Below are 17270 nucleotides of genomic sequence, written 5' to 3'. Positions count from 1 at the left end.
TACAATGAAAGTATTTAAAGTAATTTTGAATGTTTCCTATCATTTTAAATGATCAGAATACATCTATGAGAAAGGGTTCTAAAAATATGGCTTCTTATAAAAAAAAGTGTTCCTCTGGCTCAATTTACCCCAGGCTAGGGGTAAGTTGAGCCGAGTCAGTAGGTGGGTGTAAACTGACCATCTAACTGAATCTGAATCGAACCCATTTAAAATTTTAAAGATAATGTACCTATTTTAAAAACTAATTTAATAATCAAATTTCCTTTTACAAATATTCGTTGTTAAATTATTTTACAAATATTTCTTTTTTTTTTAAGCTAACTTAAACAACATAAAACCAACCAAATGAATTTGAAATTTCAGTATGTTTAATTGTTTCCATTTCCGAAACAATATGTTGAACACCAAAGTTGTAACCTTCCCATAAACAGACTAAACAGAGAGTTTGTTGAGTAAAATTAAATAAAAACTAAATAAGAATGAATAAATGCCACTGAAACTAATAAATATTTTAGCCAAAAGGTTCTTGACATGGTAGTTTTGCTGCAATGTCGACCATGTTAGGCCATTAGAGACTACAGGTGGAAAGATATATATGATTGAACATCCTCTGGTTCGTATCAGAGAAGGATTTGGTGTACTTGTACACTATTCCTATCAAATAAACTCGAAAATAAAGATAAACTAAACCAGTTGCGTAATATTACATTGAAATGACACCGGTTTATACTTTAGATTTATCTTAAATTCATTGCCTTATCGTGGGGTAAGTTAAAACGCTGGCTCAATTTACCCCACAGCATTTGGCTCACTTTGCCCCATAGCTGCCATTTTAGGAAAAGCTAGCTAGCTTACCAATTCAGAATAATATTTGGCTAAATAACTTGCATGGTTTTATACATTGCTAAATCACCAGTGTGCATCATAAATAGTTTTAGACCTGGACAAATTTGCTTTGATGAAACAGCCATTACATCTGTTATGTTAAAATTTTACTTTGACAAGCCAAAAACAGTTTTTGAAGTAAATATGCGACTTCCACTCCTCCCATGTGCTTCTCCTTTTCACAGTCTGGCAGAAATGACAGGTGGTTTTAAAATATATGGTCACACGACAAAAAAATGGTACGGTTGCCAAGATACAGGGGGTGGGTCAACTTACCCACTGGCTCATCTTACCCCACTCTCCCCTACTTTGGTTATGTTGGTGTTATTTAATGCAGGTGTAGTTCGACCCGTCATGTTGGTATTGTCCAGGCCTCGACGCTTAAAGTGTTAGTTCACCCAAAAATGAAAATTCTGTCATTAATTACTCAACCTCATGTCGTTCCACTCCCGTAAAACACAAATGAAGATATTTTTGATAAAATCCGATGGCTCACTGAGGCCTCCATTGACAACAAGTTAATTTACACTTTCAAATGCCCAGAAAGGTACTACAGACATATTCATGTGACTACAGTGGTATACCTTAATGTTATGAAGCGACGAGAATATTTTTTGTGCCCCAAAAAAACAAAATAACGACTTTATTCAACAATATCTAGTGATGGACGATTTCAAAACACTGCTTCATGAAGCTTCGAAGCTTTACAAATCTTTTGTTTCGAATCATTGGTTCGGAGTGTGTGTCAAACTGCCAAAGTCATGTTAACCATTGAAATTTCGGAAAGTTTCGAAACACTTATGACATAACGAAGCCTTGTTTACTGAAATCAGTGACTTTGGCAGTAAAGGGTGAACTAACCTTTAATTTTTTCGTCCGAACGGTTAATAACTCACTAAATCGCCTCTGTCCAGGGATGTAGCTTTGGGTTAATTTTTTTTTTTTTTTGCACATAGCACTGATGCTGCAGAGGTTTAAAGTTTTGTAGCACAGGCCAGACAATTGTAGCACAAATATGCTATAAAAAGAGCATTTTTTCCCTCGATACTTTGAAGAGCTTAAACTATTCGCTGAACTGACAGAATCGGTTCTTTGAAACGAACGTTCGAAAGAACCGATTCTCGGAACTAAGTCGAAGTCTCCATCACTATTTCCCTTTTACCCATCCCAGTTCAGTTGCCCTCCCTCTTTAGAACTCCACAGCGACAAAGAGAATAGACCCCGCGGGTGCGAAGAAATAAACCTTCTCCTTCATCGAATCGTAGAGATTGGGCTCGCATTTTTTCAGTGTACGTTCATCCCTGTTGAAAGGAGGACTTTGAGGGGCAAAATATTGGCAGCATTAGCTTACTGGATGTAGGCTACTGTAATATCCCAGTGAAGATGGAAAATATAGAAACGCAGTTATTAATTTAAACTTGTCTATGGATGCAATTGCAGTTTGGCAGAACGAGGATATTAAGATCACTGGACTGTCAAATATGAAATCCTGGGTTTCTATCGTGATCACTTTCAGACAACGTTTTCTGAACGTACGTAGGCTACATATCTTTGTGTGCTCTGCCATCTGCTGGACAGAATCAGAACTAGAGGGCAGAATTTGGACTAGTGACCAAATTACTGGAGATATTAGATTGGATTGTATGATAATGTTATCATTATAAACTTCTGATATAGGCTATTTACTACCCAGAATCAAACGGCAATGCAAAAGAATTGGTTTGGCCATAAAAAAACCCGATTTGTAATTGCGTTTTCTCTTTTATACATAGATAAGAAAACGGGTAAATATGTTATGGTGCTTGAACTACTTCATGTAAATTGGATAATGCTATTCAAAAAATGCTCAATAGGCCTATTTAAATAATTCAATTTAAATGTCGTATTTACCCCATTTATCTCAAAATGGGCTGTAAACAAAGAAACACCTGCTCTTTTAATGTATTACAATTCTTTCTAATAAAATTAATAACATGGCATTACGAGAAATGTGTTATGGCATTAAAATAAAGGCATTAAATGTGCATATTGTGAAGGGATTGAGTGAAGAAATATTGGGTGTTAGAATAGTAATATATAACATTATCATGGCCATAATATTAAAAGCAATTTCACTTAAACTCATTTTAGATCACTAACCATTCGGTTAACCTGTGAACCTGTGTGTGCATGTGACAAAGAGAAAGATAATTACATATATATATATATATATAAATTATTTAGCAAATATTAGTTGTTGTTTTTTCAAACTCACACCAATCAAAACAGTTGATGCAATTTGTAATTGTAGTATAGTGAATATTTGTTCAATTAATCAGTCCATGTAAAATTCTTCAACATCATCTCGGTTTTCAGGGTTTACATTACTTACATTATTCTGTATGCTTTTGATCAAAGCACAAATATACAAATCTGCCTTAAGCTATTACACTTATAACGTTGAAGTGCACAAAAGGCACTATAAAAACAATTAACATGCTCCATCCAAGAGCTGCACTGCATCTCTGCCGGGACTCGAACCCGGAGCCTCTGGATTAGAAGTCCAGCGCGCTATTCCATTGCGCCACAGAGACCGAGCCAATAAAAATCGATCAGACCCGCTTTAGAGACACACTGCACGGCGTATGCCTTCATCAGCATCCAGCAGCATCAGGACCACACTGCCGCCATTTTGGATCTCCGCGGACTGCCAGTAGAGGGAGCTCTAAGCGCAACTAAACAGCAGCTCTGAGCCAACATGGCGGACATCTGCGCAGATGACTGAATTGCTGTTTATGCATCTTGAAAAAACTTTTACTTTTCAAGATTTTAGATTCAAATATATAAATATTTATCACGGTTACCATATTTTCGCAATTATAGTACTTATTATTAGACTTACCACTGCCACTACTGTAAGGACAATAGCACATTTGTAAAATGGATTTCTCTTTCTTTTTATACTAGTTTTTCCTTTGCTCGACAACCAACACTTTTTTGTTTTTTTGTTTTTTAAATTTGACTTCGTCGAATAATTAAATTAGTTGTAAAGATGTGTCCAGCTCTAAACAGGATACCCAGCCATGCTAACGTAATTACAGCAAAATAAAATGTTCACTCAACCTTGATATGAGACAGAAAATATGAAAAAATAAAACTGAATAAATATTAACTTGTATTTTATTTGAATATCTGACTGTTTGTGTGACTTTCTATATCCAATTTTTTTGTCTTATTTACCTATTGTTTAGTCACCAGCCAAAGTTGTCAACGTACAGTATATACACATTAGAGTCGAGAACAATTTGGTATACAGTAAACCACACTTTAAAAATACATGTAACAATTCACAGTGTACAGAAAAGCAATTTTTTTATATATACAGTATATATAGGCTATATATATATATATAATCATTTTTGTAGCAGTATGTTTAGATTGTAAACTGTGCAAAAACACCCATGAGCTCATTAATGCGGCTATAAAAACAAACATGTAAAAGTTCTGAAAAGGTGTGCAAAAGACAAAGATGGTCAAAATTTCCACATTCCATGAATCTTTTTGGAGTGTATTTCTATCAAGCTGTATTAAGGGTGTTGATACTTATGTTGTCCACTGGCCTCTGGATACACCGCTGGCTCCATATACCACATCAGGTACAGGCAATGTTGGTCCTGGAGTGCCGCTGTCCTGCAGAGTTCAGCTCCAACCCTAATCAAACACACTTAAACAAGCTAATCAATGTCTTCAGGATTATTCAGGCTGAAGCCACTAATAAGTCCATTTCTACTAAGGCTACAGGCAGGTGAGTTTTTTTTTTTCAGGGTTGTCTCTGCAGCAGCACTCCAGGACCGATGTTGCCCAATCCCTGTACCAGATAACCAGATCCAACCAAACTGCCATCCGAAAGTCCACTGATTGCTTTTCTTATCTTCACAAAAAATGTAATGAAAACAAGCTGCTGTTTTCTCAGGAAGAGCAATTTACTGGCAACGCGTAGCAAAATGCGTAATAAGTGAAGTCAAAGTCCATTCAAAAAAATGTAGGTGGAGCCTGGATTCATTATTCATTAACAGATGAAACAGACAACAGGAGTTTGGTCCTCCTCATTGCATAGACATTGTCCAGACAGTGTAAGTTTTCAGTGCACCCTGAGTCCATCCTGATTTACTGGATATTTCCAGTCATCAGAAATGTTTATTTCGGCTCATTTTTCATCATTGGTACAAATGGTGTGTCAGGTTCAAGACTTATCTTGCTTTCTACGACTTCTTCAAGGGGGATATACAGTCTGCCAGTTGCAGGACTCTGTTGGTGAAGAGATTAAATCAAGAATATTAATATAATAATAATAACATTTTGGTAGCATTTTATTTTATAGTCCTGTTCCACATGTACATACAATGTGCTAATGATAGTTATTACAATAACTGGGTAATAACTAGGTACTAACCCTGAACCTACCCCTAAACCTAACCATAACCCATGTAGTTACTTTATATTACCCAGTACTTTCTTGCGCAAATGCGCTGCAAGTACACATGCGTGCATGTACTTTAAAATAAAGTTGTTTTTTACAAGCAAAGGTGTAAACTTGAGAGGTTTTAAACTGATGAATGATGACTGGCTGCACAATTTACCTGTAGTTCCTCTGGGGTTCTGATGTTGTTGATGAGCATGTCCTTAAAGAGAAGCGATGGCTCTGGGATTTGTGGGAATATGATGTCTTTATGTCTGAAGTAAGAGAAGCAAGTTTCAGTTTATTCTAGGCCTCAGTAATCATGTATATATTCAGTTCTTAGAACATGATAATATGCAATAATATTGCTTAATATTTGACATTTTTAAATCAAAGAGCAGAACAATGAATATCTAAATCATTCATCACCTTCTGAGCAGCACTAGAGAGACTAACAGGCAAAGGGAAACTATGAGCGGGATTATAATGACAGCCAGCAATGCAGGCAATTTCGGATCGCTGTCCTCTCCTACAAGAGCACAAAGAAAAACATTCAAGTTAATCTGTCAAAGACCAGAGGAAAGCACATTTCATTTGCAGGATGTGAAGCAATTAACACTTACGCTGCCGTTCAAAGGTTCAAAATCGGTGCAATTTTTTTTTTTTTTTGAAAGAATTTTTATTTTATACAAATGCTATGATTCTGAATGTTATATTCATCAAAGAATCCAGAATAAAAATGTATCACGGTTTCAACAAAAATATAAATCAGCAAAACTGTAAAGTATGTATGAAAAGTATCATTTGACTGAAGACTGGAGATGATGCTGAAAATTCAGCTTTGCCATCACAGAAATAAATGACATATTCAACATTTTCAAATATTCAAACAGTTACAATAATATTTTACTATGTTTATTGTATTTTTGATTAAATACAATACATGCAGCCTTGGTGAGCATAAGAGACTTCTTTCAAACACATTAAAACAAACTTGCTGACCTCAAACGGAATGGTAGTGTATTAATCTAAATGAAGTGGACTATACATATAAAAAACAAAGTCTAAAGGTAAAGTCTAAAGGTTGTTTCATTAAGACTGATTTAAACATTTTTCTTTTTGTTATACTGTATAAAGGTCACATTAAAATTGTCTTGGAAACTTGCCATGCATTCACCATTTAAAGGAATAATTCACCCTAAAATGAAAAATGAGTCATCATTTACTCACCCTGGTGTTGTTCTAATGTAGTTTACTGTTCTTTCTTTTTCAGACCACAAAAAGAGAATTTTTTTTAAAATGTCCCGCTTGCGTTTTTCCATATAATGGCAATGAATAATGACAAGCATTAAGCTTTTAAAAAAAGACGCAAAAGTATCACAGAATGATCCCATGCGACACGTGTCGTATATTCCAAGTGGGACCGTTCTTCTAATTTAAAAAGCTTGATGCTGGTCACTATTCACTGCCATTATATGGACAAGCGCAAGCAGGACATTTTTAAAAATTCTCGTTTTGTGGTCCGATAAAGAAAAAAGGGTTGACTTAATTGTTATTTTAAGGTGAACTATCCCTTTAAATTTTCTACATTTTAAAATGCCATTTTTATTGTTTTTCCCTTGTTGCAGGGTTCCTTATGCTATGAGAATTTACCATAAAATATGACTTACATTCTTAAAACTTTGACAAACTAAACAAAGAGTGATTATCATAGTTGATTATGAGGTCCATTATTAGGTCCAGACGTACCATATTCCACCTCGTCACTCAGATCACTTTTCCCGGCACCACATTTCTGTGAGAAGTTGACCTGCACTCTGGCTCTGTACTTGCAGGCTGGGTCATACTGCACCTCATAATGTTCTTTGTCCTTTACAGTACTATTCTGTTAACACAACAACAGAAAAATATAGGATCAAAAAAAAAAAAAAATTCTGGATCTTGTTTAACATGACATTTTGTGCTCCACTACATGGCGCAATAATAGCTCTGCTGAGGTCATGCTTGAACTGTGACCTGTGACTTTTAGTGAAAATGAAGAGGACCTGATCCTGTACTATTAAATAAAAATGTAGATTACATGATTTACCTTATTGCACTTGCTGATTGTGTAGATGTAACTGTAGCATTCCTCTGCAAACTCATCTAAATCTGATCCATTTGCTTGAAAAATGAGTTTTTGTCGGTCTTTATGGATTGTAAGTTGAGGTTTATTTAGTTTCACTGCAAAATAAGTCCAAAAAAGAAAAAGAGACTTTTTGTTAGTGTATGTGTCTGTCTATTTAAGGAACAAACAGAGAAGAAACTTACATTATAAAAACTTACATTAATAATACAGTTATTGCAGAATTATTAAAGGTTTTACTCAATGTAGGCCCACACATCAACGTGATTAACTTTTTTTTTTTCAAATAGTTTGATGTTATGAAACTGACAACTCTCGATATTCATAGTTTTCAGTCATGTGACTGGCACAGAGACCTGGAGGGCAAAACATCCATAGAACCGCAGCACAGGCTCGACGGCATTTATTTTCTAACCTTAACCAATGAAATTAGCTGTATGGCAGAGTTTCTGCTGAACCGGTTTGGGGAAAAAAATTACGCAAACCCGACTGGACCCGAACATAAACGGCATTGACGTGTGCACAGCCTGTAGCCCCGCAGTCGGTCAGGAAAAATCCCAGTGTCCTACTGACTGATTTGTCCGCTGCTCTATTACTTTCATTTATTTATTTACTTAATTATTATTACTTTATATTATTGCCTGCCTGGTGTATGCAAGTTATTTCTGAGTTTGGCTTTCAATTGTGACCAGTGGACTGGAAAAACAAACATGATAGCTCGATAAAAATTAAATCGATAGTCTAATAAATCAAGGATTCGCTAGTATTGTCTGCAACACTGTTTACCTCATATCCGGAGTGGCTTTTCCTGATGGATCTCATAGCTATAAGATGGATTTCTGTGTGCGAGATTACAAACGTTTGTTCCTTTTCTACAGGCGTTTCTCAAAAATGCACTTAACACGAACACGCAAGTATGCGCTGAAGTGCTGAAATGTCAGTCACTCATCACTGTAACCTCATTACGTCCTATAACTTTTGGCGTAATGTTATTTACCTGACCATAAGATGATTAAAGTTTATTTTTCTAAATATTCAAGGTAATTATCTAAATAATTTATATAATTTTATTATATTTAGCTTTTCTTCAGGGATATTCACCAATCAAGCGGTGCTTTTTTATCCTCAAATCCAAAGTGATAATGATGACAAATGGAAGGGCCTGGGATGAATTTAGAAGTTAAAAGCAAAAGGAACAATGATATCACTTTCCCAACCTTTGTTTTATTATTCTTAAAAGTAATGTAAATTATATTTGAATTAATAGTGGTTAGCTGAGTCTAAATGCGGAAGCAACCGTGCGTAGAGTCCATTGCACATAGAAGGGCGGATTCAGAGAGAACTTAGAAAAAGTGAGATAATAATGCTGTCATAGAATTGTTTTCAGTGGCTTGTTTAGGTTATTGGGGGCCCTAAGCAAATCTCCGGGAGGGGGCCCTGTGATCGTGTTCCCAGGGGTTTATCAGCTGGCAAGTTTCAATGCACATTTAAGAGTGCAGGTTGCAACTATTATTAACAAAAATGGAAAGATTAGGCTTATCAGTATGTCACAATATCACACTGTTCGGACTTTGTTTTTTGTTTTGCATCATTTCCTGCCAGTCTGTCATCATAGTTATGCATTTTGATTCACAAGCTTGCAATTCGATTCAGCATCAGTTATTTTGGATATACTGTATATCAGGTACAGTACATGGCAAATTTTCTCAAGAAAAAAAATCTCTCAACTAATGCTGTAAAATATACATGGATCAGTTGGTACTACATTAATATTGTAGGTTAAAATTAACTTATTTGTATACAAACTTAAATTACACTTAAGGAAATTTTTATAATAGGCCTAATAAAGTTGGTACTACATTAATATTGTAGGTTAAAATTAGCTTAGGCCTATTTGTATACAAACTTTAATTACATATAATGATATTTATAATTTTTAATAATAAAGTTATAATAGGCCTACTATCTTTAAAATTATTTCTACTCCAATTCGTTTTTTGAAATATAAACATTTAAATGGTGGCTGTCAACTTGATGGATTTTTTCAAACATGCATTATATAGGCTATTAAAGAACATTAAAATTATAATTAATATGTAATATGGTGCATATAGGCTATTAAGCTAAATGCTCCTCTCTAGAGTTCATTTTTCTAGCTGACTAACGAGTTTATGGTCATGATGAATATGTTTGTTCTGAGGTAAATTTGACGTTACGTTTGTTTATTACAAGATATTTTAGTAATGTCTTTCCGTGGTTGAACAATGATTGAGCGCGATTACACGAGACATGATATGGATTTCGGTAAGTTGTTCTGTATCTTTTAACATACCTTTAGTTAATTCATGTTTATTTCGCGCTGTAACTAGTATTAAAGCGGAGGAGAGGATCAGTTCACGTGCGCGTCAGGCTGCCGCTTCTCTAGAACTGGGGCGTTACGATCTGTCACAGTACATTAAAGAGCGCCAAATCCGTTTTCTTGCGCTTTTTAAAGTGGGTATATGCAAATCCTTGACCTTTCCTAGTGGGTATACGGCATATACCTGCGTATCACATAGACTACACCACCGTGGGGTCCCCCTCGGGAGAAATCGCGGGGCCCCACGCAATTGCGTGCTTTGCGTGGTGGATAAACACGCTACTGATTGTTTTAAATAATAAAATGTTGTTAAATGTCCGACATAGTTTAAAAAAACTTGGGTCTTCTCGGGTCCACTAATACTGAACCCGACCTGTGGCACTCGTCTAAGTTTCGGACCCGAACCCGCTCGGGTTTTTTAGTTAGCTTATGTACCAGCATAACATACATCTACCCAATTAGCCTGCTAGCTTAGCTTATATTGTATTATATTAGGTGTGTTTTTTGCTTCCAATATCTGTTTCCAGTTTGTTTTATTATGCAATACATAGGCATTCATTTTATATTTCATGCTGTTTGTTCACTTAATGTAATAAACATTATACAATAGTGAAATAGGTTATAATTAGTTAAAGACATCACAATAACTAATTTTGATCAGCCTGGGTCCTAAAAGAGACCCAACTCCTGGGAGGGGAGTCAATTTCTCATGACACTGTAATTGAGGAAAAGTGAAAAGGTGCATGTTTACCGTATTTTACTGGACGTTCATCCGTGAACGTGTTGAATACAGAAGTACCATTGTAAGTGCCGTTGAACAGATAGAATATGTCCAACGTGTCCTTGAGAAATTCATCGTGTATGATACATCCTCTGGGCTTCAACGTCTCATCAGGTATACACTTTTTTACTGATTCATAACGAGGTAGCCTGAAACACACACGTTTACAACCAGTTAATGTATGCAAGGAACTTAAATGACAAATAAAAAGGGAAATATACAAAGCAATGGTGAGACAAACAGAAAATGACAAACCAGTAATATAAACTGAGGTCTTGGACATCAACAACAGGAATCCAAGTGCAATTCATCTTGCTGTGGGAATATTCGTAGCTTCTGTTTTCCACCAGCCTCACTGAAATAAATTTGCAGATTTCAAATCAGTGCTCGAGATTAGAGAATCATTTGGAATAGGAGATTCATCTGTGGATTATGGAAGGTGTGAATCTTAATTGTTGAGTTCCCTGATGTATAATAGATGCCATTATTCCTAAAAACCAGAAGAACTAACAATAAAAGTAAAATGTGCTGCTATTCACCTAATATTCAGCCTATTTGTTGTCAACCTATATGGGGATTTTTTTACAGAGCAAAATGGCGAAAATATATGATATCACATAATTTAATTTATAGATAGTAAATAACACACGCTGCAATAAATTAACATTTATTTGACATATTTACTAAAATAATTGGAATTTTTTATTTAATTTTTAAAAAATGTAACACTTAATTTAAAATATATATAAAAATTGCTAAAATAGATGAATAAAAAAAGAAAGTACACACTGTAACCAACCAACAATGCACTGGTTGTGTGCACTTGGAATCGCATTTTCTCAAGTAAAGACGAGGCAACGCTAATTTTTCATACAGTTTGGAATGATTATTACCAGTTGCAGAAGGGTTTGACATCTTGCTTGATTTGCAAAAATTTGCGGTGTTCATGGAAGTAAGTCTGACATTTAATTAGACATCTAAATACTTGTTTAACTGCATATTTGACAAAAGCCACTTTAAAAAAAAATACAAGCTACTACTGCAGAGAGAGAAAGCAGAGATTCAGTGTGATCTAAAGCGTTTGTTCTTGTTCAGCACAGATCGTAATGCAGACTTCAAAAAAGGTCTTTATTGTAGGATGGATGAGTTAAAAACTATATTGGACTCAATATTTAACCTGCAGCTCTTGATAATAACTTTTCATCTTTTGACTTTCTGCTTTGTTAAAATGAATCAAAGGATTCTGCAATCTATATCCAATAATACCATAACACAATCAAATACTATACATGCAAAAACAGGAAACCATAAATACAGTAAGGTAACATATAACATTAACCAATTTAATTACCTCAACGTCTTAAGACTGAATAAACTAATAATATACTGCTCATGATCAAAATTGAGTTTGCTGCCACTGGATCAGTATAGAATGACAAAAAATGGACACAATTTACATTAGATAGTTGGCAATAGTGCCGAGTACCTGAAGGTGGAGCTATGCTAATGTTCGTCGCTTGACTACTGCCACTTTTTCCACAGTTTTCAAGGTTTGTTGTAACACTGATGCACAGTCCTTTCTCATTGGAGATATTTAATTTACAACCCAGGGCTTGGACTCTTCTGGAATCATATTTTCCTGAACATTCCTGTTGGTGAAAGAGGATATTTGTGTTAATTACTGCTGTAAGATATAGTATGTTTGTACTTGTGTTCATTGTGTGTTGCTGTGTTTCTGCATTACTCCATACTGAGTAAAGATGAGTCACTTTCTCATGAAAGCCTCCCCACCCTCCTGTTATTCCTTTCCAAACAATTAAATACACTTTTTTTTGTTTTTTTGTTTTTTTACAAACATTTCCTCAATAACACTTTACAATAAGGTTCATTTGGTAACATTAGTTAATGTATTAACTAACATAAACTAACCCTGAGCAATACATTTGTTACTGTATTTGTTAATCTTTGTTAATGTTAATTAATGAAAATACAGCCGTTCATAGTTTATTCATGTGAGTTCACAGTGCATTAACTAATGTTAACAAATGCAACTCTTGATTTTAATAATCTATTAGTAAATGTTGAAATTTAACATTAACAAAGATTAATACATGCTTTATCATTATTAGTTCATGTTAACTAATGAACCTTATTGTAAAGAGTTGCCATTTCCTCTTTACTATAGGGACTAAGACTTAAGATGGTTGAAATGTGTGTAATATATTTCAGGAACTTTTGTGCTTTCATTGAATTACAGTGCAAAGCAACTGGTTTCATTTTGAACAAGCAGTGGCTGACCACCTCAAACTACACAAGAGCATAACCAAAGTATTGCATCATGTAGTTGGACAAACCACACAAACTAATTCGCATTTATTCTCTTTCATTATTCCCTTATTTCATATACATACAAAACACACAAACAAAAACAATCACCAAAATTTTCCTCTTCCTCTCACTTCACCAAACCTTGTTATTGTGTATAATGTGTGTGTTGATGAGGGTCTTAGACTTGGAAGCTGGTCTAATTTAATGGTCAAAGTAACAAAATGTGACATCAATGTGAATATAAATGACTGGTTTTATTAACAGTTTTTCTAATTAAATGTAGCCTTTGTCAAGCTTTACAGTGTCAGTACAACTGACTTTGCTAACCTGACTGGCTCTCCTAGAAGGAAGTAACTCTGAAACATTCAGAAGGACCTTTAACTCTGAAAGTCCCTAAAATGCCACAGGCTAGAGATGCACCGGTTGACTGGCTATACTGGCTATAAATCAGAACAGGCTGGTTTTTTTAGCTTTATTTTGGCCCATCTCTATTCCGGACTTCTGCCGAACACAAAAGATGTTTTGAAAAAAGTCATTAAGCAAACAGTTGATGGACCCATTGACTTCCACAGTGTTTTCCCCCCATATTATGGAAGTCAAAGGTGGCCCTGGGCCTGTTTAGTTACCGACATTCTTCAAAATATCTTCTTCTGAAGATAGTTCAGCAGAAAGAAATTCATACAAGTTTGGAACAATTTGAGGGTGAGTAAATGATAACAGAATTTCCATTTTTGGGTAAACTATCCCTTTACTCCGTATAATGCCTGTTTATAAGCACAGAGCTGCTTTGTGTACAGCAATACCCAAAGAAACTGCTGCTGTTCCATAAGCGCCACCTACTGTCAGAGAATAAATTTGCATTTTTATTCAGTCTTTCTGCTACAGGTGTGTCTTATGTAGCATAATTTCACAAATCTAAAGTCAGTCAATTATGTTTTTGCCTTAAGTCTTGAAATTATACAATCTAGTTGAAATCAGAAACAACTGCTCATGTTACATGCGTGTAGCATCTTTGTTTGTTTGTACTGTGATTAAATTCAGTGATTGCCTTTAATTTCAAATGGCTACAGATATTTTTGTTTCAAGTTTCATGTGTGCTGGCGAGAACTCAAAACACATCTCATAAAAGCTTGTTTGATTTCAAGTATACTATTTGTAACCTTTTTTCCAACATTGCTCCAACATGTACAATTGCTCCAACGTGTACAAATTTCCATTAGTTAACATTTTCTTTGTGTGAACATCATAGTATTTGGCAGAATTATTAGACTAAGTAGATTAAGAAGGTCTTTATGTCCATTACATTTCCTGTACCATAACACTCAATGAGGAAATGAGAGGGCTTTAAGGCAAAGGACAAAGAGCTGCCAGGTTTACAGGGCTCATAAATGAAAAATGAAACTTAAAGGTAGGGTTTTATAAACACTTTTTTTATACTGGTTGAAACTCTCTTCATATCCTGATAGCAATCAATAATAGAAGTGGTGTAGATATTAAAACATGTACATATATCCTCTGTGGAAGTCTCAGGACCGAAAAATGTTCATCCAGTCGAATGATACGATGTCCTACCTGCCTGTCAACAAATGTATTTCCATACCTCCGCGCACCCTGCTTGCGCAGACATCACACGTCATCAGCGTGTTCTGTAAGGCTATGCAAAGTCGTACACAGACAGTCACCGAGTGCAACAAACAGACAGCAGCCACCTTTTACAGTTCCTCCTGAACCAAAACAACGAGCTTATGTTGCATTCACGCCATGTCGAAACCGAGATGGCAACCCGTGGCATTCTACCTGGAGCTGTATTTATGCGTTTCTATGTCAACACTATCAACGCCGAAATGAATCTGCAGCAGTCAGGTGATACAACTAGAGCTCTGTAAGTTGTTTAGCTTCATTATTATTTTAATGTTATGTGCTTTGAGACATGAGGTAATTTAACACCGTCTCTCGTCTCGTGACGCTTTGCAGAATCTGCCTGCCTTCCTTGTGTGTTGATGTGTTTTGAAGGAGGCGTGGCTTTGGAGAGCGCTGTGAAGGGAGGGTGGGCTCTGCCTTTAACACATGTAATATATGAGAAAATGACAAACCCAATGTAGACTTTGAGTTTAGATTAGATCAGACCTGATTTTTTTTTATTCAGTGTTTATTCAGTGCTTCTCAGGTTTGGTTAATTGCATGTTTACAGAGAAAAACTTTCCTGCATATAAAGTGTGTCAAGGTCACACATAAGATCGGCCGTGTTTTGACTCAAGTATGCTAATAAAACTGAGTGAAATGTGGGACAACGAAGGCATTTTCTTTATTACTGTTTCACCATTATATGATATCAATTAGCATGAAAAATATTAATTAGCATTTATTTCAAGTATGCATAGTTTAATGGCATACTATTAATTGGGAGCTCACATGGAATATTAGTAGCCTACTTTTTAAATGTTTATCTGTAAAACTGCAGGGCTATGTAAAAGGCAAAAATATGATTCAAAATGGTCCTGCCTCAGTTTTCCTCATGTTACATAACATCATTAAATATAATAGTTAAAAATAAATATAATGCATCATATATACTATAAAAAGTCTATACGATTTTATTCACCTGAGATCTTCATCTCAAGTGCTATAGCCAGATAAACATAACCCTAAAAACATTTTTGACTAATGAATAGCAAACTCCGTCAAACCTGTGTTGTGACGAGGATCAGGCTTTGACTGAGAAAGTTTATATTCTGTACCAAATGAAAAAATACTATAGTAATTTATAGTGTTTTTGAACCATACTATAGTAAAGTACTTGAATTAATTTGTTGTGGTAATTCTATAGTTGCTGTGGTAATATAAAACTATAGTAATATAAACAAATTACTTTACCCAATACTGTACTAAGTTTTCTACAACTATACTACAGTACACTAGTAAAAACTAAAGTATACTATAGTATTTATTACAGTTTATCAGTCACTATAGTTAATACTACAGAATGCTGTAGCATTCATTAACAAAGTGTTGTAAATACTTTGTTTCAATGGTTCAAAATCACTATATTATTTACTATAAATTACTATAGTATTTTTTCATGCGGGTACTGTATGTTAATCGATACACCTTACCTCTTTAAATTAACTGATTAAGCCTACTAAAGGTTCACATACTTTCTCCAACAATAAATAGCTTAAATAATATTTTAAAAATAATACAGTATAATCACGATCACTCGAAATTTATAAGATCTGAACAAATTAGCGATTTCAAGAAAAGCATGTAGAATTTCACATTCTTAAGAGTTCACTATCTATAGCGACTGTATCCACCGAGAGAATATTCTTTGAAGAGTGAGCGACGGATCGAGAGTGACTCACCTGTGAATGATGCACATTTACCGTGTAGTTCACTATACAGCTACGATCCAAATCCTCAGGCTTTTCCCATGTCAAACTAAGCCGGAAAGGTGTTTCCCATATAAAGGTCAGATTCTGAGGAGGAGGAGGGAGTTCTAAGGTTTTTAGAAGAGGGAAACAAGAGAAGACCAAGAGGGGAAAAAGAGAAAAATATAAAATAAGAACAGCGTTCAACAACAAATTAAACTAAAACTCAAAGGGTTCAGTCATGAGAAGATCTCTGACGTCAGTTTCGGGAATTACACAGGATACCCCGCAAGCGCTGTCATAGGGAAACTTAAGGGGAAAAGCGTTCCTAACAAACACGCAACACAACAACAGTAAACCCACCTGATATGTTATCACCTCCGACGAACATAACGGAGACAGAGAAGCATATAATCAAGGATATATCCCAAAATCGACACATTTCGACGGTTTTGTCGGATAATCCGTGTGAAAATCCAAAGTGAAATTACGTAATCCTGTGTTAATATACGCTAAACGCGATATTTTTTACTTTACTCTCAAGTGGTCGTACCCGTGCTTGGCATAACTCAACAAGAGTAAAGTACGTCCGTCAGCCTCGCGCTCAAAACAGAAGTGCGACTGGAGCTTTTTGGACTGTCAGACTGAAGTGGGTGGAGTGTGTGAGTGAACTCGCTTCAGGACTTTTCCAGGAATCACGTACACTACTTCAGTGGCATATTGCCTTTTTTTTCCCTACGGATTTGTCCGCTGAATGTCGAGTTAAATTACGAATACCGTCCCAGTCGAAATAGTATTCAGAAAATGATACAATTACAGAATGTTTATTGCCACATATGTTTACACACATACAAGGAATTTGCCTTGGTGACAGACGAAGCTTCCTGTGCAACAGGATATAGATAGAAAAATAAATAAAGATGAGTAAATGGCGTGTGTGTACACATACACACACACACACAGGTTTGTTTCGCTATCTTAGAGAA

The 17270-nt window shown here is 35.3% G+C and overlaps 1 protein-coding gene and 1 non-coding gene across 2 annotated transcripts; both read right to left on the bottom strand.

The window, feature by feature from the left end:
- Positions 1 to 3384: 3384 nt before the first annotated feature.
- trnar-ucu (transfer RNA arginine (anticodon UCU)) lies at positions 3385 to 3458 on the bottom strand. Its single transcript has one exon. It is a non-coding gene; the product is annotated as a tRNA-Arg (tRNA).
- A 568-nt stretch (positions 3459 to 4026) lies between these two features.
- On the bottom strand, positions 4027 to 16922 carry il13ra1 (interleukin 13 receptor, alpha 1). Its single transcript, XM_051900375.1, has 10 exons — positions 16648 to 16922; positions 16279 to 16412; positions 12075 to 12237; positions 10844 to 10943; positions 10559 to 10737; positions 7413 to 7546; positions 7073 to 7208; positions 5753 to 5852; positions 5505 to 5598; positions 4027 to 5172 (listed from the first exon to the last, which is right to left on the bottom strand). The coding sequence occupies exons 1-10, from the start codon at positions 16724 to 16726 to the stop codon at positions 5062 to 5064; spliced, it is 1230 nt and encodes a 409-aa protein (XP_051756335.1). The 5' UTR covers positions 16727 to 16922; the 3' UTR covers positions 4027 to 5061.
- Positions 16923 to 17270: the final 348 nt, after the last annotated feature.

Source organism: Ctenopharyngodon idella, chromosome 7 (assembly GCF_019924925.1).
Source record: "Ctenopharyngodon idella isolate HZGC_01 chromosome 7, HZGC01, whole genome shotgun sequence".
NCBI lineage: Eukaryota > Metazoa > Chordata > Actinopteri > Cypriniformes > Xenocyprididae > Ctenopharyngodon > Ctenopharyngodon idella.
The sequence above is the reverse complement of the archived record's forward strand: the minus strand, read 5'-3'. Positions and strand labels throughout refer to the sequence as shown.